This window comes from Ischnura elegans, chromosome X (assembly GCF_921293095.1).
Source record: "Ischnura elegans chromosome X, ioIscEleg1.1, whole genome shotgun sequence".
Classification (NCBI taxonomy): Eukaryota; Metazoa; Arthropoda; class Insecta; order Odonata; family Coenagrionidae; genus Ischnura; species Ischnura elegans.
Window position 1 is genome coordinate 79,448,837 of NC_060259.1, and position 24,127 is coordinate 79,472,963.

Sequence of the window (24,127 nt, forward strand, 5' to 3'; positions counted from 1 at the left end):
ATAATATTAGAGCCACACTATATTTCCAGGTCCAATAGAAGCGATAAATTAAGAGAGATGTTTCATCAAACGGATAGATATAGTAATTCTTTTTTCCCCCGAACCATAAATGCTAGTCCCAACCTCGTTTTCGAGCACTTCATTTTTTTTTATTAGCTGTAAACGGCTGGTGTCCTAACACCCCCTGCCACACGCCTTTTAGGCGGCTTGCAGGGTATTATGTAGATGCAGATGTAGAAATTGGTGTAAATTTCAACTGCCATAATCTATGAATATTGTTTTTGCTATGTCGCATTTGAAATAAATTTCATTCTTCCAATTAAAAAAAAAAAAAAAATTTGCACCAAAAACACCCAGAAAAATTTCACCAAATTTGTTCAAAAGATATAGTTTATATTGGAGGATCTAGGGGAATATCACCAGTTCTGGTGAACCAGATGACCGCAGTGTGGACTGAACAACAGGAATGGGTGATAGCAGCATCTATGACGAGACAGTGACTGGCATTCAAGTTGTTATGTGCCACCGAAAGGGTATTCCCCAGGCGCTCACGGGCAGCCCCACAGGCACACAGGAGAAGTGGGGGTGCGACGGTGCCTGGCTTGGATGGCAGGAGATACGCATGAACGTAACAATGAATTTCAACTGAATGAATGTTCATCACAGCCCATAGAATGCTTAGTAGGCTTAGTGGCGACTCTTTATGACGCAACATACCTTGGTTTTGCTTGTGTGTCTCTCCTTCACATAAACTGTAAAATTGCACGTAAAAACTGTTTTAATGACATGAGAGCCAAACTTGAGTAGTATTCGAGTGTGGTACAGTGCAAACTATGATAATTAATAAAGTTGACACCAAGGATCAGCAAAGAGAGCTAAATTATGGTGTAAAAAATACAAAAACGGTCAATTGACCGCTCGCGATCTTTCTAGGTAAAAGCTGACATTTCTTTGAACATGAATTTTTTACCACCAAAAAAAGCTTCATTTGCAGGTTATTTGTTTGAAAATATTAAAATCAAAAAAATATCTCAGCGATATTGATAGGAAAGTAACGAAATGGTGCCCAAAAGAAAAATGCGAATGGTCAATTGACCACCCCTGGTCATTCTAGTCTTAATTCATGGTTAAATAAAAAACACAGTACTATTCCACAACCTTATATTTTTGCAGTCAAACTGATTTTGATTGCAAGATTTTGACTGCAAAAATATAAGGTTGTGGAATAGTACTGTGTTTTTTATTTAACCATGAATATCTCATCGTTCCACCAAGTAACGCCTAAATCTGTTGATTATATTCTAGTCTTAAAGTTATTCTTCTTGTCTTTTGTTATTTCAATGATTTCTCTGATGAGTCTCCATTTGAAACCTTTCACTTCGACAACATTATTTGTTTATTTAAGGTCGATTGCATGGCCCAGCGCTACAAGTTTGCCCACTGCCGACTTCGTTGACTTCCTCAGTCGAATTGCTCTCTGGTGTTCCTCTACATGTGTTTTCTCCGACCTGCCTGTTTCACCAATGTAGTCCTTCCCACAGGTCTGACAAGGAATTCGGTGGACCCCTTCAGCTTGTAGCAGAGCTTCTATTCTTGATAGTTTTTAAGAGACGTTTTATCTCCATGAGAGGAGAGAAGATTGTCCTTCTCTGAAATTTTCATAGGATGTTTCCTATTCTGCCAGTCATCCTTTTATGCATGGCAGGAAGGCTTTCTTCTGGTCACTGAGGTCATTTGTTGAGGAGTTTGCGGCTTCTGCGGTGTTGTTTTTGTCTTTGTTATTCTTTTTCATGACCTTATTTAATGTTTGTGAGATAATTCTGTCATTGAGTCCACTTCCCTGCAGAATTTCCGCTAGTTTCCGCCTTTCTTTGGGAAAGTTGCTTTGGTCATTTTTCCTGTAGGAGCCGTGAATTAAGGTGTTGAACACTCCATTTATTTGGGCTGGGTGAGGATGAGATAGTGTGTGTAGTTAGAGATTTGTTGCTATTGGTTTTTGATAGACTGCATTCCCTAGTGTTCCATTCTTCTTTTCCAGGAGAACATCGAAAATGGAAGTTTTCCATCTTCCTCCATCTCCATTGTAAACTATACATGGTCATTCATACCATTCAAATAAATAAAAAATTCTTGAGGCTTCTCCTTGTTGTGCGTCCAAATAATAATAAAATCCATAAAAAACTTGAGAGTGGTAACTAAAAAGTACATGTTACTTGAGAGTGAGCATCAGGCTCAAAATAAAAATTAGGTCAGTTGAGGGCATCATAAGCAACTTTCAGGAATGATAATATGGTTTAAATGAAGCAAAGAAAACAGAAATACTCACATTAATTGGTACAGCAGATTAAAAGTTTATCTCAGGAACATCGGTGAGTAGACTAAGTCACGTAAATAAAGCGCTAGGTGTTCCATATTTTGTTTGCAGGCACAGTAATCATACATGCAGTCCCTGTTTTTATTTATCAAATCAACTTGGGCTAACATGGGTAATTTATAAACCAAGGAAGTGTCTTAAATATGCCAATGTCACCTCTACAGCCATAAAAAAACAGTTTCATAGGTGGAAAGTTAACACCAGGGGCAGTATAAAAATTAGGTGAGTAGTGGGCGACCTACAGCAACTTTCAATAGTGATGAGATGGCCAAAAATTACCGCAGTAATCAGAAATTCACTGTTCAAAAATTTCCTTATGGCCAAAACTGTTGTAACTTGGATTTGCTTAGAAAACAAGATGGCAATAACCATGGCAACTGAATGTGGTGACATCAGACTTAACCAGTCCATTGAAGAAGTTCTATTTGAGTAATAATAGTGACATCCAGTTTTGTGAAACTGAGCCATGTAAAGCAGCAGCAGATTTGCAGCTCAAAATGAATGCACGAAATTTTTTCGGAAAACAATTTCCAAAATATTTCCAATTTCACTATACTTACAGGTGGGCCAGGAAGTCCAGGTGGTCCCATTAATCCAGGGGGTCCAATATCACCATATTCACCTTTTTCACCTTTAGGTCCAGGCTGTCCCTGAAAAGATGAAATAATAGTTTTAATTAAACCTCATTTATATCACAATAAAGTTATCTCATACCATGAAGCAAGAAATACAGATGACATTTCACCACACCAACCTGCTTGTATGAGCTAAAACTTACACCCTCTCATGTATTTCTCCAATGAACAGAGCTCTATGAAGGCCATACTCATTGAGAGGACACTCTATTATTTGGAAGAATATTATGCTAAAGTAAGTAGAAGAATCTCTTTAGTTATTCAGCATATCAAATGATTAATCTAATTAAAAAATGATTATAGAAACACTTTCCCTGTAGCATGACCCACCAGTAGATCAAACCTAACTTCCTCACTGTGTGATAGCAAAATTTTCTTTATTTTGAGACTACACATCTTTCCTTTGTGTTTTATTAAGTTCAACAATTAAGTCTTTCTACACCGCATCCCATATCCTCATTGCATATTTAAGATATGGTCGGACGAGTGCGCAATAGCACCTCTCTTTTAATTTATCGTCCCAAAATCTTCTCTCAATACGCTTGACGAATGCTAACTTTTTCAGGGCTCTCAAAAAATATTTTTTTTTCTGTGCTCCCAGCAATAGGTTCGAAGCCATCGTAACTCCCAGATACTTCACTTCATCTGTTGCCTTTATGTTTACCCCAAAATATGCCCGAAATTAAATATTCCGTTTTGGTTTTACAGATGACTCTATTCCAATTTTTAAGGCTGCAAAAATTACTCTGTGATCACATATGCCGTCTATGACATCGATTTGTTTTATCAACTTAGGATGGCTTGCTGATTAATGGTATAATTTTTATTTCCTCTAGCGACCTTGTCAACTACTTGTGCAAGTGAGTCATTTGCTATTACGTTTACTAAGATCTCGGAGATTTATATATTCATTGATTGAAGCCAAAATTATAGATGCGGGATTGAAAAAGTAAATGCAGGTACTTGATTTTCTAATTGGAAAATAATATTATTTTGTTGATTAATTGTGCACCAAAAACTATCTATTTCAATATAAGTTAATGCGCTGAGTGATTTAACTGCTAGAAAAACTCCACCACCTATTCCATCGTGTCGATTGCGATTGTAGATCTTATATATTGGAAGGAAAACTTCGCTGTCGCTTATATCCTTCGCAAGTCAACTCTCTGTTCCTATGGCCATGTCTGCGTCCTGAAATGTTTACTCCATTTTAGCACTCTTGTTTATAATTCAATGATAATTAATTGCGATAAAGTTAATGTCATATTTTTTAGATTGCCTTTTGGTTGGTTCTTTTCCTGGCTAATGTGTATAAGATGAGTGTATCACTCTGAAAGTGCTAATTAATTAAGACATAATTGCTTTCCCTGGAGTATGGAGAGTGCTTTGGAATTATCGTTATTTCCCTGCATTACTGCTCCTAAATTTACTTCATGTGATATCAGGATTTTTGCAATGTGGACTACCTCTGAGGCTATATTTAGTAAGATAACTTTAATCATTTAAAAAATTCAGTACTGAATTTTTTTGAGTCACCTGCATAGATTATGTTGATATTAAGAATATATCTTTTAAAAAATGAAAAAAAGTATGATTACTTCGGACTCGATCCCTCACAGGACTCTCGCAAAGTTACAGCATAGAGTATAGACACACTCGGCCACGGAGCCACGTAGTGATAAGAGGTAAATGGTGAGTCCAAATATGAATCCAAATATAGGAAAAACCTCGCCAAGGAGACCGAAAGAAAACACACCGACGGCCCAACATCTGTGGGGACGTGAATTACCTCAATACATTCCATCTGCTAATCTTAATTTTGATTGGGCACTTGTTCCTGGAGTTTGACTCCAGGTTCGGTTGCTCAGTCGCATCCGTGTCCGTCCTCGTCGGCTCGCTGTGAAGGCAACGAATGCAGGTTGCTTCATGTGCCAACCTTCCAAGTTTACACTGACCCGGCCCCTTCAATTAAGCGGGTCTCGTGAGTGTCCACATATTATTGAAAACGATAGAATATTCGGGTAATACGAAAAACGACTTGATGGAGCAGTTTACCTGACTGAAATATTTTCCATATTATTGGTGCACTGATATTTCGGTAAAAATATATAATGATGGAAAGCAAAGAGAGAATTTTCCCCATTCAAAATTTTAAAATGACAGCAGTGTTTAATTAAGTAAATATGCGTTAAAGTGGATAAAAAAAGTTACTGCCGTACTATGTAAATGAAAAAAAATTGGTGCGGAGAGGTTCGAATTACCGACTTCGCATTGCTGCAGTGGTAAGTCTTCTCCTTAACCACTAGTCCATCTCACTCGTTGACTTCATAGTGGATTCATTACGAGCTTTGTCAGGCAAGGGAATGAACCAGTCTTCTAGTGTCACTAAATCAAACTGATTTTAAACACTCAGTGGCATTATTTGCTGTGATATTGCGGCGGATATTTTATATGCATGTTATGTTTGCTATTGCTGATCAAAAAGCTTCAGCGTTAATTGTAAGACAATGTACTTTGACAGATTGGCCAACTTGCGCGAGAAGGTAAATTTACGTTCTGGATGTAGATGTATTATCTAGCAGGAGCTGGATAATTTAGGTGGTATTAAACATTGCACATATCCCGCATACATTTCCCTTTAACGATGTGTTTATAAAAATATTACGGGAAGTGGGAATGTTGTTCAAATTTCCCTCCCACTGCCAAAACTCGATTTCCAAACTGCGGTGAAAGCTCCATTTGTTGCAATACTTTTGAATACGACTGTTCATTGCAAGAAAATCTACAATTGTGGAATAAATGCCTGGTAATGCCCTTAAAAACCAACCTAGATATAAAAATTGGGTGGTTTCCTATTATTTTTTTATTACCTAAATCGAAAGATTATTATTCCTGGAGTACATATTTCACACTTCTAGATTTTTAAATGATGATATCTATTTTCCGCGATTAAATGAAAAGTGAAAATTTTCAAGGGCGCGAAAATATGACGGCTAAGTATGAATGCTGGGAAAAGCCCGTGTGACCTCTGGCTGCTGCTTTGTGAGGCCACCTGGGTGCACGGCTATGAATGCCACTACGATGCAGGCTGCTTGCTGCCGCGCATGGCGGTAGCGTAGAGTACCCGGCTAGCAGGTAGCACTTGGCTTAAATAAGGATTATTAATACCCCATCAAACGAAGGAAACTTTCCGACCATAGGCAATTTTAATAGGTGGTTATTAAGAAATGTTTCCATGAGCTCTGTGCCTCATACATGCGTTGGTAATCTCAGACGATGTAAAACTCCTATCTACTTGTATAGCATCTAGGTCCCTGTGACGTCACGTGGAGTGGCATTGCATGGGTGCCAATCTGGCCTTTTTCAAATGAGGTTAAAATAAACCATTAACATTTGCCTAAACTGGGATTTCTAAAACCAAAAATTAGTACATTATGAATACACTAATGGTGGGTAACGAATCGCAATCAATGCCTTTCGTATTATTTGATGAAGGAAACTACCCTATTATAAATTAAATGGTATGGCAATATGGTTCTTTCTGCAAAAAATATAGAACATTCCAATAATCATGAAAAATAGAGTCTGAGTACTGTAGGAACACACTGAAAAAACCCAACAGATTCCAACAGAGTTCCTAACAAAAATATGTTGAATGATATAATGAACATATGTTACACTGAGAGTGGATTAACTAATAAAATAGTTCTTAACCCTTTCCTGCTGGTGCCTACATGAAGAAAAAGTTTTCTATACTATGAGTAGCATAAGAAAGAATATTTAAACCTCTCTGTACGGAGCTCTTTTCTGTGGCGTAGTTACCCTGGTATTCGCGTCTCTCCAATTTGAGACACAACTCAACCCAGACCAGCCCTTATCCTAGCCACTGGGCTAATCCCTCTAACTCTACCTTAGAATGAGTCCACAGTCAACTTATTAAACCAAATATTGCATTTGATTTTCAACAATTTACTCTTCTATTAGAATCACTTACATTTTTTTAAGTATTGCAGAAATTTAAATGAATGTCTGCAATAAAAAAGCGAGTGATCACTAGGTGCTAAGACTTAAAGTCCAGAAGTCCATCATTTATTACGCTAAATTTTGTTAAAAAAATTGCTTCAAAAAACAAAGAATTCATTTCAAAGCATTAAAAAATTGAAGTATGCATCACAAAAACCATTGACAATATAACCACTTCACAATGGATTCCTGCAGCGAGGATGATCATAAATGAGTGGGGGAGTCAGGCTAAATTGCTGAGGAGTAACCGTGAGGTCTCGCTAAGCTGAGTCTCAGGCTGGGCCTGAATGCAGCCAACAATTGCTACCTCAGCGGTCACTTCCCTTCCCCCACATTGGCTATAGCCGACATCTGTTCGTTTGCATTGAAAAATCCACTTCGGCTCTACCCAACATTAGGTCTTCTGTGTATTACATTGCTGAAGGGTCAACAGAGTTTTACAACAAGAAATAATGACACCATACATTTCCTAAGAAGGCTGCAGTGAGATTATCATCTTAGTCAGCTGACAAAATGAAACCACTGATGACGACCTGTACCAAGAATCAAATGAGGGCAGTAAATGTTTTCAACAAAGCCACTGGAGTATCTAGAGCAATGAAGATGAGTTGGTGAAAGCCCAGAAATATTTTCCAGTCCCTTCCCACCATACCATTATTACCATAGAAGATCGATAATCTGGAAATCTAAATAACAGAAAGATCTAAGCAACAGAAGGGTTTTCAGAGTTTTTCAAAATTTCTAATTTTTAAAGTTGCATTGCCGAAAATACACCTTCTACCTGAAAAGATCATCATTTTTATGTTAAATGTGTGCCACGTGAATGATAATTGTTTATTTTCCTCCTTGAAATATGATTTTTCTTTCATTGAGGCCGTGACGAGAAAATCTATCGACATCTTTTATCTGTATGCACTCATTGAGCAGCAGTGAGAATCAACATTTTGTTTAAAAAATATTTCTTCAAATACAGTTTTCCTAGGTGAAAGCACTTTTTTTCGATCAGAAGTTCACCTTTTTTTTGAAAATCCACAAGAAAAATAGCCAGTTGCTTCAAGCACAGGAGCCTTGCAGTAGTTTTTATGAGAGATATGTCAATCCCTTTTCACAAGAACATGTTCTCAAAACATTTTTAATCCTTCCTAATGGTCCATGTTTGAGACCTGGGGTTGAGACACGCAGTTCCATGAGAGGAGTGATAGGCCACTCTGCATTGTGTTTTGTTTCCAGTAGGTTGCTAGATGGGCAACATCTGCCGCAAAGCCCACAGCCTGAAAGGCCTCTCTCCGTATGAGTCGAAGTGGAGACCTCCGCATGAGGACTATTTGAAGATTATTTATAAAGTTAATGGTATGCATTTTTTTCCAAAATACTTGCATTCTCCACAAGCATAAGACTAGTAGCAACTGCTAATATTTAATTTAAGAGTTAAAATTCACAATCGGTTATCATTTATGGTAACGTATTCGAAGAGGGAGTACCTCCATTCGTAGAATTTGATAATTAACGATAAGTTCACATTTGTAGTTGTGAAAATGACATGGAATTTGCTACAGGTGCACGTTGAAAAATATGGAGGGGAGAAGTATTGATATTCTAGTTGGTTTGTAAAATGGTTGTGCCATTTTCCTTCCATTTACAGGTAGCCATATCAAAATTACTTTCAATACTTATCTAACTTCCAGATTTATGGTGAAGAACTATTTCACATGTTGTGAATCTTTTATAAACATGTCTTTAATCATAAATTTTTATGAATTTGATAGTGTTTTCCTCATTACTTGATGCTTGACTCAACAATGCATCATTCTGCTGACACCAAAGCACAATTGGAAGTTTGTTTTTATAGGTTGCGGTGTTGCCTACATCCAGGTAATTGATCTATCTACCAGAAATAGCATTTCTCCGGAATGGGTTTGGCCCCAAGCATTCTGGCTTATCGATCTTCTACTGTATATTCCCATATCCTAATTAGCTGCAACCCACGTAACAATTTATCACGCCATTGACGAATATTTGCACCTCCAATTCATATATACTATATATGCCACAAAAAATGCCCTCTTACTATAAAAAAGGCAACAATATCTCCACTTGGGAAAGGTGATCAGCATAAGAGACAACGACACTAAAGATTGCAAATGATTGAAAAAATAACATCAAATTTTTAATTTGGGAGACCCAACACCCAACCAGATATAAGTATGTATGCTAAAATCCTACCAGACCAGCTAAGTATAGGCTTAAGCTTACACACAGTAGAGGAGTAATAAAAGTTGCTAGCTGTTGCTAGATAAAAATTTGCATTGCTAGGGATACCAAGGATCCTTTCATTCCTCTCTACGTCAGTTCCTTTACCTACCAACGGTTCCTCTAAATTATTTCATTATTGACTTACCCTCCATGCTTGTCTCATAAGATAACTCAATTGCAGTAGACAAATATAGAAGTAGTGAAACACCTTACTAGAAGAATAAGATGGCATCAATGTTTTCCTGATAATTTTACTATTTAAAGTAGGTTCTGTAAATATGAAGTTCCATTAGTACAATATCAGTAGAACTGTACATAAATAGGCATGGGAAAATGTGAGGGAGAAAGCCACAACCAGTTGAGAACCTAAATTCTCTGCAAAAAAGTCACACACAGCAATAATGAGTAATATTTCACACAATCTACATGAGCGACAGTGAAACTGACATAGGGAAAACATCCCCTGGGCAAGGAATCAAACCGCTGACCTTGGCTTTTCTGGGCTACTGCACAGACCATTATGCTATCCAGGTTCCTGAATCACTGGAAGACAGTATTGTCAATTCTTAACTTAATATTCTGTTCCTTTGCAAACTGCTCAGCTCTAGAGTACGATGATAGATTGCATGGCTGAGGAGGCCTTTCACAGGCTCTCTGGATCTTTGCCCTTTTTTTGTCCACTGAACCAAGCCTGTTTTCAATATGCCCACCACTTGCAGACATGGGATAAGTGCACCACGGTTAAGATTTGAATGGGCACATGTCCAACCTTAGCCTGGGCCCACCACTGCTTAACTTTGATTATCATACAGGAACTGGTGTGCCAAAGGAACTACATACGCCCTAATACTGCACTATGTAGATATCTGAGTATGTACATATTTCCAAGATATCAAAATTGTCTACTTCCACAAACTAAAAATTTTTTAGATAACTTGGTATGTCAAAAATCAATCAAGGTAGGAGGGAAAGGAGAAAATTCCCACCTTAAATCCAAAATAAAATTTTTCTCCTAAGAAAAATAGTTCAGCACACATTAAAACCAAGCTTCATCTGTACACAATACGGTGGTTTCCTATTATTTTTTTATTGCCTACATCGAAAGATTATTACTCCTGGAATACATATTTCGACACATATTTCACGCTTCTAGATTTTTAAATGACGATATCTATTTTTTGCAATCAAATGAAAAGTGAAAATTTTCAAGCACCCAAAAACGCGATGGCTAAGTATGAATGCTGGGAAAACTCCGTGTGATGTCATTCTGGTTCCCGCTGCCACAAGTGAGGTGACCTTGGGGCAAGGCTTTGAGCGCTGATGCGATGCAGGATGCTAGCAGGTAGCAGAGTACCCTGTTAGCTGGTAGCGCTTGGCTTAAATAAGGATTATTAATACCTTATCAAACGAAAAAAACTTTCCGACCTTAGCCAGTTTTTATAGGTGATTATTAAGACATATTTTCCTGAGCTCTGTGCCTCATGCATGCATTGGTAATCTCAGATGATAAAAAACTCCTATCTACTCGTATAGCATCTAGGTCCCTGTGACGTCACGTGGAGTGGCATCGCATGGGTGCCAATCTAGCCTTTTGCAAATGAGGATATAATTGACTATTGGCATTTATCTAAACCAGTATTTCTATAACCAAATAATTTGTACATTATGAATACACTAATGGTGGGTAACGAATCGCAATCAATGCCTTTCGTTTTCTTTGATGAAGGAAACTACCCTATTTGCCATATTAGATCATTTTAACTCAATGATTCAACCAGAAGGCTGGTTTGGATAATTTAGGATAGAGCTCGCTCCAGAGCCACAGGCGTATGATGCTCACACATTCAGGATAGGGTGGCCTGTTTCTTTCCCTGAACCACCTCACACTTAGAGGATTTTTGTTAGGGAGCATCCAAAGACTTCATCTGATATTTGAACATAGGACCCTTCTTGAGGTATGCAAATGCACAACCCACTGGGCCACCATGCTCTCCCAGCTGGTTTAAGATAGGTGAGGGTAGAGCTTACCCTGGACTTAGCCGCAGGCAGGGGCGGATCCAGGATTTCTTTCTGGGGGGGGGGGGGGTGGGGGCACAAGCAAGGCCATATCCAGGATTTTTTTCTGGGGGGAGCACAAGGATACCTCATAATACAAAACGAGCACAATGATAATGGGACTGTATTAAAAATCTTGCATATTTTGGAAGGGTCTGGGGGGGGCATCAGCCCCCGATTCCCCCCTCCTAGATCCGCCTATGGCCACAGGTGAGTGAAATTTAAGAGGACCATAGTAATCAAGAGGGTAGAGCCCTCGACTACTATGGTCTTCTTGAATATCACTGGGTACAGCACTTGAATACTGATCAAGCAATTGCAGGACCAAATTGTGGGTGAAGCCTTTGGATATCTAAATCAAAATCCTTTAACCCAGGAGAGGGCGCGTGGCGAAATATAACACTAGAAGGGTTGTGGGGTGTTATCAACACCCCAAAGAAAATATTTGTTTCTGTTTCCTTGGAATGATATAGTTATGCCCTGTTCATTTTTAAATAGGTCCACCGAATTAAATTGATACTAATAATTATTCTTATCAAATAAAGAAGAACCATGGGGTGATATAAACCCAGCGCACTCTTTCCCAGGTTAAGTACAAGGTGGCCCAGGGAAAGGAACTGGCCCCCAACTATGAATGAGTGAAACTCATAGGCCTAGCTTTGATTCTGAGTGAGATCCACCAACACATGTCCAAAAAACCTTTGAGTTGAATCACTGAGTGAATGAGATAATTTTCTTAGATGTCCAAACATCATAAATAGATGATTGGCAGAATTATAAATTATAGGTAACTTTCAGTTAACACAATCAACACTTTCCAGAAATGTATCATGGTAATTGAATTTGTAGTGAGTGCGATATTGTGGGTCGTTTAATTAATATCTTGGCCTTTCTTTTCTGGCTATCTTGATGTTTGGTGCAAAAGATGTCCCCTTAAAATTTGTCTGGATCCACTTCTGGTGAAAAGAAGATTCAAGCAACTCTGCCAGGTAGATAAAAATGCAGATGGTAATCAATCAGGACAGAAGGATTGCTTATTTCCAATTCATACTTGCTCCGTAAATGTGACAAAACCAGTGGTGGTCAAAATTGCTCTTGATTTGTCATTGAGGATTTTATTTTGCTACATAATAGTTTTGCTAACTAAGTTGAATCAAATATCCTGGTCGCATGAGTTGACAAAAGTTCATCATCATTAATTTTTTTCTCAATAAATGAATATTTCTCCCGTATTCAAAAATAATTTCAAAAATGTATTCACATGTCAGCCGATTATCAGTCATCTGATTATATTCATGAAGGAATTTCCTTCACACCTCAATACTAATCATGAATAATTGCCTCTAAATACATACCACATCATACCACAAGCTTCAATAATACATCCCCTGGGGCACACAACAGAAAAATAGTTTGAAGTATTCCAAATAAACCATTGAATGGTGAAATGACTGAAAATAAACCAAATAAATCGCATTACATACTGGGAGACCAGGTGGTCCTTGTGGTCCAGATTCACCATTTTGTCCATCAGCTCCAGGAGGCCCTCTTGGACCTGGATCTCCTTTGATACCTGAGAGTGAATAAATGGGAAGACTAGTAAGAAAATCATGCTTAAGTACAATGCCTTTTTGAGAAACATTGCTAACTCATATATGAGTCAGACAATTCTGGTCAGGCACGTAGCCAGGGTGGGACTTTATTTTAAAAAAATCAGGCAGATTTTTGAAAACAAATGTCTACATAGACCAAGACATAATAACTATCAACATTTTGGCAAAACCAACAATGACTACAAATTTCAGCACTAGGCAAACAAAATTTACAGTTTATTTAATAAAAGTTAAGGTTTTCTGATGTGTGACGACTGAGAAAGAAATTACCAGTATAGGCAGCCCATGTATGCACCACCCAGGCAACCCCCGAAGCAAAGCTCTGGCTTTGTGCCTGACCCTGATCAATAAATTTACACCTCATGAATTTGATAAGATATACCAAACTGATGGTGTCCAACAATTAAATAGAATAAAATCATGATTATTTTAGTTTTTTTACATGATTTCCCCAGGCTTAAACTTTTTGCATGAAAATTTCAAATATTTTTCAGTTGAAATTTTCTTATCAACATGGAGTAATGTAACGTGGAGTAATTGGTAATTGTATTGCTTACAGCTATAAACCTTTCTGGGTGGGCAAATTGCATTAACTTTGTTATCAACTCAGTATACTAGCAAATAACTGAAGGCAAATATCTGTGTTCCATTAAAGTTGTAAAAAATTATTCTCTCCAAAACAGGCTTTTTGATTGACATTGCAATCATGCATGGGGAGGAGAATACACGTTAAACCATCAAGGGCTAGACTTGAAGAGAAGGAGTCTATTCCTATACACTGATGGTATGATCTCCTCATGTCCAAGAGGGGTATGGAAATATTAAACTACAGGAATTGACCCTTTCTCTCTTAGCTCAGCCCTTGAAGGGATAATATCTTTCCCCTGCTGAAAGATTTGAGGTTTTCCAGGTCTATAATGTACAAAAATTCATTTCAGATTCAAGGGCATACCTAGGATCAAAACTAAGGGGTGGGGGGGGGGGGCTAAGCCATGGCTGTTCAAATTGTGATCACTGAACTATATCATGCCTCAGTTGCCTCTCATTAAAACTTAAGAACAGCGCAACTATATGGTGTGGCCTCAGGAATAAGGTTTTTGACGGAGTACAATGACTAAAAATATTCTTGTATTGCGTTGCCCGATAGCTGGTCTTTGGAACTATGGTTATACATAGGAAACATTGTTTTTTTGAAGCATTCCGCCAATTGGTGGTAACTTCTACTTTTCTACAAGCATAATGATTGTTCAGCATATTGTATTTATAGGAACATGCATCGAAAAAAGAATATACAACACAGCAGGGTACCCATTTTCTATCTAAACTGTGAGAATCCACCATCTGTAATGCATTTGATATTTCCAAACTGACACGACTTGACAAACAGATCGTAACTTTAATTCTCTTGACCGAAAAATAAACATTGAAATTCCAAGACCGTGCATCAAAATGACAAAACTTGATCTCATACTACACCATTATTAACCTGACAGTTATTTTGGCCACCAGTCAAAACCTCTCTTAGATTAATTTCTGTGAAAATTGTTGCGTATGTAAGTTTCTTTATTTACATGGTATTTGTAGAATCTGAGTTTTTCCCGGCGTATGCTCTGCAGGAATATTTCTCGGGTTTCCCACCGGGTGTCGTATCGGGTTCTAGTTCCCAACGTTTCCATGACTAAGTCCGTCATCGTCATCACCCAGTGAGAAATGGGTGGTGGAATCCACGTGGAACCCACGTGGAATCCACGTTGAGTGGTGGATATTTGGTGGTGGTGGATATTGAGTGGTTGGACCCACGTGGAATCCACGTTGATTTCAAGTGGATTTGTGGTGATTATCATAAAATGTTAAACAGAATTCCTAATTTGTGGAACTTAACTCTCTGGTGACATATTGCGTCATTTATCATCCTGAAACCACGCTAGTTACGTGAAAATGTATCGCACATGCTATTTTTATATAATTTGTGGAAAGGCAGCCATGAGAGCACATGAAAAATCGTAGACACATATATAGAAGGTTTAGATATAGAGTGGTTGAGGTTTTAATGGTTTTAGGACAGCACCAACTGCTGTTTTAATTTTTCCACCAAATTTCCACGTGGGTTCCACGTTGATTCCACGACCAAAAACACGTGGTATCCACGTTAATTCTCCACGTGGGTTCCACGTGGTTTCCACCACCCATTTCTCACTGGGCAGGGGTTAATTAACCCCTGGACTTAGTCATGGAAACGTTGGGAACTACAACCCGATACGACACCCGGTGGGAAACCCGAGAAATATTCCTACATGGTATTTGTTTTGCTGCCTTAGTACCAATGCTTGTCTGCCACATTAGGTAATAATGTTAGTGTTTTCTTCCTCTGGCTTATGGGATAGCTTCAACGGTGATAATGCTCTCTTTCGTATGGAACAGCATAGTGGGCAGACATGCACTGAGAAGCAATCGTGTACTTGTGCGTTTATTAACACATTCAGCACCGCTTCGATCATAATGACCAATACATATACAGTTGAGGACCTCAAATCTGGTAAGCTTGGGACTAAAGGGTTTCTGGATTTCTGTTTTTTTTCTGGATTTCTGGTCTTCATGGTATATTTTGTAAATTAATTAATTTATAAATGCATTCAGGCTCTTGTGCTCAATATTTGAGATCCCTATATGTGTCCCTGCCTAAGTTTTTAGTGTACGTTCATAGCGTGTGCTAACTTCCTACTCGTCCCAGGAAAAGGCTCGGAGAGTGGTGCCATGAGGTGGCAAGTCGAAACACTACGCAGAGGAATTTTCAAACATTCCGGATTTCTGGTTTTATGGGTTTCTGGATTATGGATTTGAGGTCCTCAACTGTAATTCGTTATCACACTGCTTTGGTTATTATGACCGAAGAATGAGCCTTTCTTTTAGCTGCTCATAGCACGCCATCAGTCACAGCTTCTTCAGTGCCGCTTATATGACGTGACCGATGCGGTGTGCAGAGCCGAATGCAAATGAAAACTCAAATGGAAAGGATCCAAGTATTAAATGAAAGAAAAAAGAAAAACAGGACAGCACAATGGGTGATTCGTCTAAAAGTCCATGGAAAGGAACATGTTAAACACTAGCTGGCCACCCGGTGTTCCCTGGGATGGATAGTACCCAGTGAAGGGGAAACTTAAAACTTGGAATTCACGGTCATATTGACCTCTCCAAGGGGAAATATGGAAGAACGTGTTAAGAAACACAACTTGTCAGAATGCATGGTTAAAATGACAGCAAGGATATTTGTGAACCATTTAACTGTTAACAGTGAAGTTACGAGAAAATGCAAAATTGGAACTGGAAGTCACCAAATCGGCCTGAACCTCACACACAGTGCACACAAAGATATAAAAACATGGTAGATGAATGGCAATGATGAAAACATGGCAACAAAGATGTTATCAAAAGGTGGGAGAGTAAGCAGAGGGTGAGGAATGGGTGCTAGGTGTCACTGAGCGCACTTTCAGGGTTTGGTAATGAGAAAACGATGCAAAGGACATGCGAGATGCAACCAAAAGTAGCACTACAGGGTTCCGGAGCATGAGATGGACCTAGAAAGTGCGCTCAGTGACACCTAGCACCCATTCCTCACCCTCTGCTTACTCTCCCACCTTTTGATAACATCTTTGTTGCCATGTTTTCATCATTGCCATTCATCTGCCATGTTTTTATATCTTTGTGTGCGCTGTGTGTGAGGTTCAGGCCGATTTGGTGACCCGCTATCTTCGGTCCCGAAGGTAGAGTTCACCTTCTAGTTTTTGTGAGTGTCCCTTTCCTTATGTGTTTCTGTGTTTTTTAACTGTCAATTTTTGTCTGTTCTCTCCAATCAGCCATATACATACATTATCGCTTAGTGTGCTTTCCTCAAGATTTTATATACATATAGATAAAGCAAAGATGTCGACTGTTTCCTTTAACCCACAGATCCAACAATAATGTTAAGTGCAATGCATGCAATGAAACCCAATGCCTGAAGTTCATGAGCCTGAAACTAACTTGAGTGAGGGGCTAGAAGGGGAAACAGATGAGCTGTCCGTACGATGGTATTGGTGAGCAGTTTCACTCAACTGAATCAAATTAAAACATGATATGGAATTTGGTGGAGGTGACTGAAAGCACAGGGAGGGAAGCCAACACTCTAGCCACAAAATATCACTCGTTAGGAATAACACACACCTGTTAGTCCTAAATCTCCTTTCTCTCCTTTTTCTCCTTTCGGTCCAACGTCACCAACTTCTCCCTTAGGCCCAGGCAGCCCAGGAAGCCCTCGCTCAGCAAACTCACCAGCAATGCCTTTCCTACCCTATAAAATGAAATTCTATGTGCAGATGATGCTCCAAATAACAAAGAAATATAAACCAAACAAATTTCATTTTTTCCTCAAATCAACTTCTGACTCTATCAATTTTTTATGTTTATTAATTACCTTATGAGGTGATGAATTTAAAATTCAAATTTTAATTAAGAAATTTTAGGATTATTTAATCTTTACGTAAGTCTTGCCATTTTAGGGTAAATGATTTTTTGAAGAGGAGCCGCCAATTATTATGCATTACAGTTTAGTTTAAAGACAGACTTGGGAGATATGTAATTAACACATGCTTATGCAATTATTTTTAGGCTTAGGTATACGTGAATTCGAAGAGCGACGAATTAATTTAATTTATTTTTATTGGAATGTTCATTTTCGTAACCTGTTAAGCCAGTGATTTTGACTACACCAAGGAAAGTGGTTTTATCCTTAAGAAATAGATGCTGAAGCTAAAAATCTTACCAACATGCTAATTAACAATGTACTGTAATACAAGAAATTACTCATGCTAATATCATTAGTCTACAACAATTACTACTTCTACAAATTTTCTTCATGCTTATAAAATCTATTACTCCATGACTATATATTTTCAATTTATGATAGGTTATGTACTTACTTTGATACTGCAACCAACATGAGGCAGTAGGCCAGTGACACCATTACACATATGACAGTTGGACATCACAAATTAGGGCAGGAATGGACTTAAATGTCATTCTGGTACTGTGCCTGTTTATAAACTACCTGAAGCTATATGAGTGGGTTAGTTGTGCCAATATTAACATTGCATTAGTTGTTCCCTTGGCAATAGTACACTTATAACTTCTGTTTTAAAAAGAAAATATCAAATGTGTTAGTACATCAGTGATTTTATATATTATGAGTAAGATTTGAGCGTTGAATAAATTGTTGAGCTTTGAGGTTGTTAATGGTAAACTGTAACCAAATAAAATTAGAGAGATGACATTAATTCATTCAAGTCCCACATATCCTTGAAACAGATAGATAAATTTTGCTGCCACCACCAATTTATGTTAGTAACTCAGTCTTAATTTTTATAATTGGGCCATTCAGTGGATGTCATTATATAGTACTATTTGATCAAGTTTTATAGAATGTTTGCATTTATCCTGTCTGTGAGAGGGAGTTTATTTGTTTTGATTATACAGCAATTTAATTGAGGTGCATTGGTGCCCCTATGAGGACAATGAGCAAAATCTAGTCCATGCAGAGTAAGAGATATGTGCATGAAGATTTGAGAACAAGAAAACATGCAGTGTACAGGTGAAATTTACTTTCAGACAATGGTAATAAGGTGAAGCTACTAGGATTTCAGTAGAACCAGGATAAAATACAGATATTTTGTTAAAGAAAGAAATTATTTTTACCATTCATCATACTGTAATTAAAAGGTAGAAACTAAAAACCACACATCCATACATAATAGCACTGACACACAAAATCCAAGAAACCACACACACAAACATTCAAGAACTGTGAAAGCCATGAATTACAGACGATGAACGGATAAAAGAGCTAACTACCCTACCTACAAACGTTTCAAATTTCAATAAACCATCCAATGCCACTTGTGCTTTCTAAGCCTTTTCTAAAGGGGATATTCCTTGGTATAAACTGCAAGGAAGCTGCACAGTAATAACTACTGAAACTGATCCCAAATACAAATAGTAAAACAGTGCTCACATAAATAACGTCCACTTAGTAAAAAAAAGTACTCATCTACCAAAAAAAGAAGCCCAATAACCTTGGAACAAAAAAAGCAAACAAGAGTTAATTTGCTGTATGATATGAAAAGTTGGTCTCCCAATCTCCCAAATCTTACCCTTTTCCCTCGCTTCCCTCTTGTGCCTTTCTCACCAGGCACTCCAGGAGGTCCCGACGGTCCCATCTCCCCCTTCTCTCCTCGCGGCCCCTCTGGACCTACATGGATGACACAATCATAACAATTAGTTGGAGGTGCAGGGAAAGTTAACAGTCGGGATGGGTCCCCAACCCAAAATCTCAAATGAGGGGGTAAGAAGCTAAGGCGTGTAACTGATTTTTTTTAAACAGAGTCAGGTACAGAAATTGATAGAAGATGTATACAAAAACTTGGTGGCTAAGCAATACAGGTGAGTCTCTGTTCCGTGCTGACATTGAGTGGAAACTCATATCCACCACTAAATATCTAGTCGATATTGTTTGTTTTCTTTACCTAATTTCTGTACCTAACTCTGTTTAGAAAAAAAAACAAGTACCCCTTACCCTTTGAACGACCAAACTATCTTCCTCCAAGATGCATTTCAGGAGGATACCTGATCGGCAACTGGAAGATCCATATTCAAATCCCTGCTGAGCCAAATGATTTTTTCATAGCTAATTTTACTCTTGGTGTAAACAGTGGCAGATTCAGGGGGGCCACAGGGGTCATGAACCCTCCCCAAATTTTATCAAAGAATTATATTTTTTATTGGTTAAATAGTTTTTGTATCCTTTTGAAGGGGTACATTGTATACACAAATGCATAGCAACAGAAACCAAACATGAGAGAAATTTTAGTTGTATTTATCATAGAAAATAGCGTTCCTTGCAAAATATTTTACATGGGAGATCATCCCTCTCTCTTGGGGAGTACTCCATAGTCTCTGTACCCAGGTCATGACCCCCCTCCAAACTTGATGCTGAATCCTCCCCTGGGTGTAAATAACTTTACACCAGCTCTTGTGACTGCATACAAAATTGCTAGTTCCAAGCAGAGCTTCATAAAACCATTTATTTCTAAAATCCTCCTAAAAGTAAATTTTTGATATTTTGACAATTAACATAAGGAGAGAGATGGCTATCTGTTCAGGGACCTGATTTAAACTCCATTATACTTTATGATCATATAATTTCCAGGTGGATTGTAGGTACTCATGGAGTTTTCTATGCCAATACACCTTGTCAAATTCTGCTGTATAAAGCTTTTCCATCTAGAAAAATGGGAGATAATAAACCCATTGATCTGGTATGAGGCCTCAGAATACTGCATACTATTTTTTTCAAGGCAATATGTTACAATTGCTGGGGTCAATGCAAAGTAAATAGAAGAAAAATTAACTGACCAGGTGGTCCAGGGGGTCCTGGTGGGCCTTCAATGATTCCTGTGGGGAACTGGTCGCCATTCAGTGTGGTTGTCAATCCTCTTTCTCCCTTGTCACCTTTGTCTCCCTGGAACAGGCATTCACTGCTTAATTGAAGCCAATTTTGAGAGCTTCTTATTTTGGCACACAAATGTCATTGAGTAACTGAATTTTAATGAAAAAAATCTACTAAAAGATTTTATTCACAAAGTATGAAATAGTAAAATAAAAGAAAATTTTCTCAGCGCAGATAAAAAAAAGTACAGTATTTGATCTGAAAGCACTTGGTAGTAATTAAAAATTAGACTACAAATTATACAAAGTGAGCATGATACAATAAAACAGTATGTGGCACATTGATATGATTGAACAGATAATATTATGTCAGCACTAAAATGTAGCCCCATATAAAGTAAGGGAAATAACAGAAACTTCATAAAAATATGTTTATGATCAGACAAACTACATTCACACTACTTAATGCCACAAACCAAAATAAGCTATGAAAGAGTAAAATAAAATTTTTTCAAGTGCATAAGTATTCAATTTTTAAGTGTCAAAGTCAAATGATCATAAAAAAAGTACAGCTTGTAAGCCATAAAGAAAAATAAAGCTTCAACCATTCCATCAATTGAGATACTGCATAGGTCCAAACAACAGAGAAAATCTCTAAGACATCTCTCACAGATCTCAGATTAGGCACTTCGACATCACGTATGCATCAAAGAGGTCTCGGAGAGATCACAGTGAGCTAGCAAAATATTTACTTTCACTCATAATTTCATAAACTCCCACGCCGATAAAATTAGAAGAAGTATATTAACTATTAACATTTAAATATTCAGAAATCAACTTTTTAACTTACAATTAATGTAAAACATAAGATACACAGCAAGAAGGTGTAACACCTGAAACAAATGCTGCTTTGTTTACAGTGGTTGGTCAAATATCGAAAGCCACTGGGCTAACATCCTTTTAAAGGCAAGGCCAAGAGATTCAAAAGCAAAAAACTATAGCTTTTACTTTAATGAGAGAATGTTGATGAACTGATGCTTAGGATTCAAGAGATAGCATCAGTGGCAAAAGTAATAATGGATGTGCTATCAAATACACATAGAGAAAAAGGGTCAGAAGGAGAAATTGGCAAAGATCAATTGTCATTCATTTATTAACCTTAAATTTCAAAATACTTTGAAATGAACAGGATGTAATTTATTTGCAATGGCAATGATCTGAAACATAAATATTGCTGTAAAAATTCATCATGCTTCATTTTGACTTTTAAAACTATTCAATCCATCTCAAGCTAATTTCAGTTACCGTAATATCCTAAAACAGCTGAAAATAATAAAGATCATGCTCCATCAGTCAATGTCAGAAGCATAAAGCTTGAGGCTCCTTAGTCCAATGGATACAATATTATAATGAACCAGTCATTCATTTTATTTAGAAAAGCTAGCATAAAATAAATTTTAGTACAATTGAAGGTACATAATACTAAGAATTTTAATTATCTTTTTATGCAAGTACCTTTTAAAAAGATAGGCTAAATAAAATATACATAAATCTTGAAATTCATTAACAACACACTCACCTTACCATTTGAATAAAATTAAAAATGAATTGTCACATTTCATAGCATGGGTCATTCATATTAAATGGTAATTAAACTTCCTTACATTTTTTATAAGGACAAGCTGACCATTTGACATAATGACTGTCTATTGATGTATAGTCACGACTATTTTCTTAGAGGTAAAACTAGTGGATAAAAATGCTTTTTTAACTTTTACAAGAAAAGGTAGGATATAAATTGTAAATAAAAAAATGATAGAAAATCAAAACTAAGTGATTTCTGACACACATAAAGCATATTCAATGAGGACAAAGTGCATTAAGCCATGGGCGTGAAAAATTCCTCTTTTAAGATCAGCCAGCACCTCAAAAACCACACATTATGCGCTAATGGGACGATACGGTTGGTGAAAGGAAAAAAACTCCTCCAAAAGTCACTCAACTATTGCTTTCACCAAAACCTATAAACATTTTCAGGGCAATTTTTAATAGCCTCTCACAATTGCGCACAAAACCAGCTAGCTGTTCAAATTTATCACCAGAATAATTCCTGGGACCAATTAAAAATACATATACAAATATGAGGTAGGACAGGAGAAACACATTGAGTGAGAAAATTCTACCGAGGATAAATCGTCCTAAAATCATAATCAAGTTTTTTGGGCAACAGCTAAATGCTTCAATGAAGTCCTTTAGTAGGTATTCAACACCCTGAATGAGGAATAAATATGATACCACACCAATGAAATAAATCAACATGCTGAGTCACTTTCATTGTAAATAGTGTAATTTACGTTAGAATGTAAAAATATGAATAACTTAGAGACAATTCTCACATTTTAAAAGCCATTGAAAAGAAAAAAATTCCACATTTTGGGGCTATTCATATAACAGCTTAAAAACTGCAGTAAAAATAGGTAGTAAAACACACATTTTTCGACTATGAAATACAAATCTGAAATATGCTGAGAGATTGAATAAACTGAAAAAATTGTTGGAAACCAACACCTTTGAACCAGTACATTAAATATTTTTTGGCTGCAGATTTTAGGACAAAGGTTTCACGGTTTGGGGGCATACCTTGGAAACTCCATTGCGAATATATTAACCCAGGAGAGGGCACACGGCGAAATGCAATGTTAGAAGGTGTGTGGGGTGTCATCAACACCCCGAAGAAAAAAAATTGTTTTTCTCTTTACTTGGAATGATACAGCTATGTTGTGTACTTTATTAAATAAGTCCATTGAATTAGATTGATTTTTAATATTTACTTTTATAGTATTACCATAAAATTGATGATGGGAGAAATGTATTCAACTGAAGCTGATATTCTTTTAGTGAAGAGGAGAACATGCGTTCAAAATTGAAAATGGACTCTATGAATGGAAAACTTTCCAGACACTATTAATCCACATAAAAATCATTTAAATAAAATATAATCATTGAAATATAAGAGATCAATAATGCTTCCATTACCAAATACAGAGAGTCAGGAAAGGTTATAGATTGAACTCCAGTTTATTTCCTGAGTCTTTATTCACACATTTCAACCTACCATAATTTTTTTTACACTTTAAAAATTATATCAATAAGCATATCATCAATAATTTTAACTTCAAATTATGAACTAACCATTGGAAAATTTTAACAATCTACCAAATATAATGAGAAAATCTGGTTTGTTCTTAGGAAAAATTAACAAAATTCATATTTTAAGGCTAAGGAATTTTTGGTTGCAATAATTGGTTATAACCCCTGTAAACAAGCAACACACCATACGCCAAAGGTGTTTGGGTTACATACATGTAGACATCGTGATTTACCTAATTCTAGTTCAATTGGAGGTTCATTCATGTGAAAGTCATGTTTGGTTAATCACCTATCTTTTCCCTGGGGAAGTAATAAAGGTCTTTACCAGTTATAATATCCCCAAGTAGCCTACCACACTGCGTAAATATGGTGTTATTTATTTCCACCGGCTAACATAAACCAAGTACCAATTTGAGCCCTCTGTTGAATATTCAAAGGCAATTGTAGGCTTCTTTAATGAAAGCAAAAATTTGCCATATAAATCTAAATAGCACAATAAATTTTAGAAATATTTCACCAGAATATTTAGGAAACATGTTGAAAATATT

The 24,127-nt window shown here is 37.1% G+C and overlaps 1 protein-coding gene across 5 annotated transcripts in view; it reads right to left on the reverse strand.

The window, feature by feature from the left end:
• The window catches only part of LOC124170671 (collagen alpha chain CG42342-like), a 460,311-nt gene that overhangs the window by 28,141 nt on the left and 408,043 nt on the right, over window positions 1-24,127 (reverse strand). For all 5 annotated transcript variants that reach the window (XR_006867531.1, XM_046549557.1, XM_046549555.1 and 2 more), the window contains 5 exons: window positions 20,397-20,502; window positions 19,136-19,233; window positions 17,154-17,280; window positions 12,825-12,913; window positions 2,935-3,024 (listed from right to left, as the gene is read on the reverse strand). Coding sequence is in view for 4 of the 5 variants with exons in the window: in XM_046549557.1 (XP_046405513.1) it covers window positions 2,935-3,024; window positions 12,825-12,913; window positions 17,154-17,280; window positions 19,136-19,233; window positions 20,397-20,502 (510 nt within the window). In the remaining variant the exon portion in view is untranslated. The remainder of the gene's footprint in view (window positions 1-2,934; window positions 3,025-12,824; window positions 12,914-17,153; window positions 17,281-19,135; window positions 19,234-20,396; window positions 20,503-24,127) is intronic.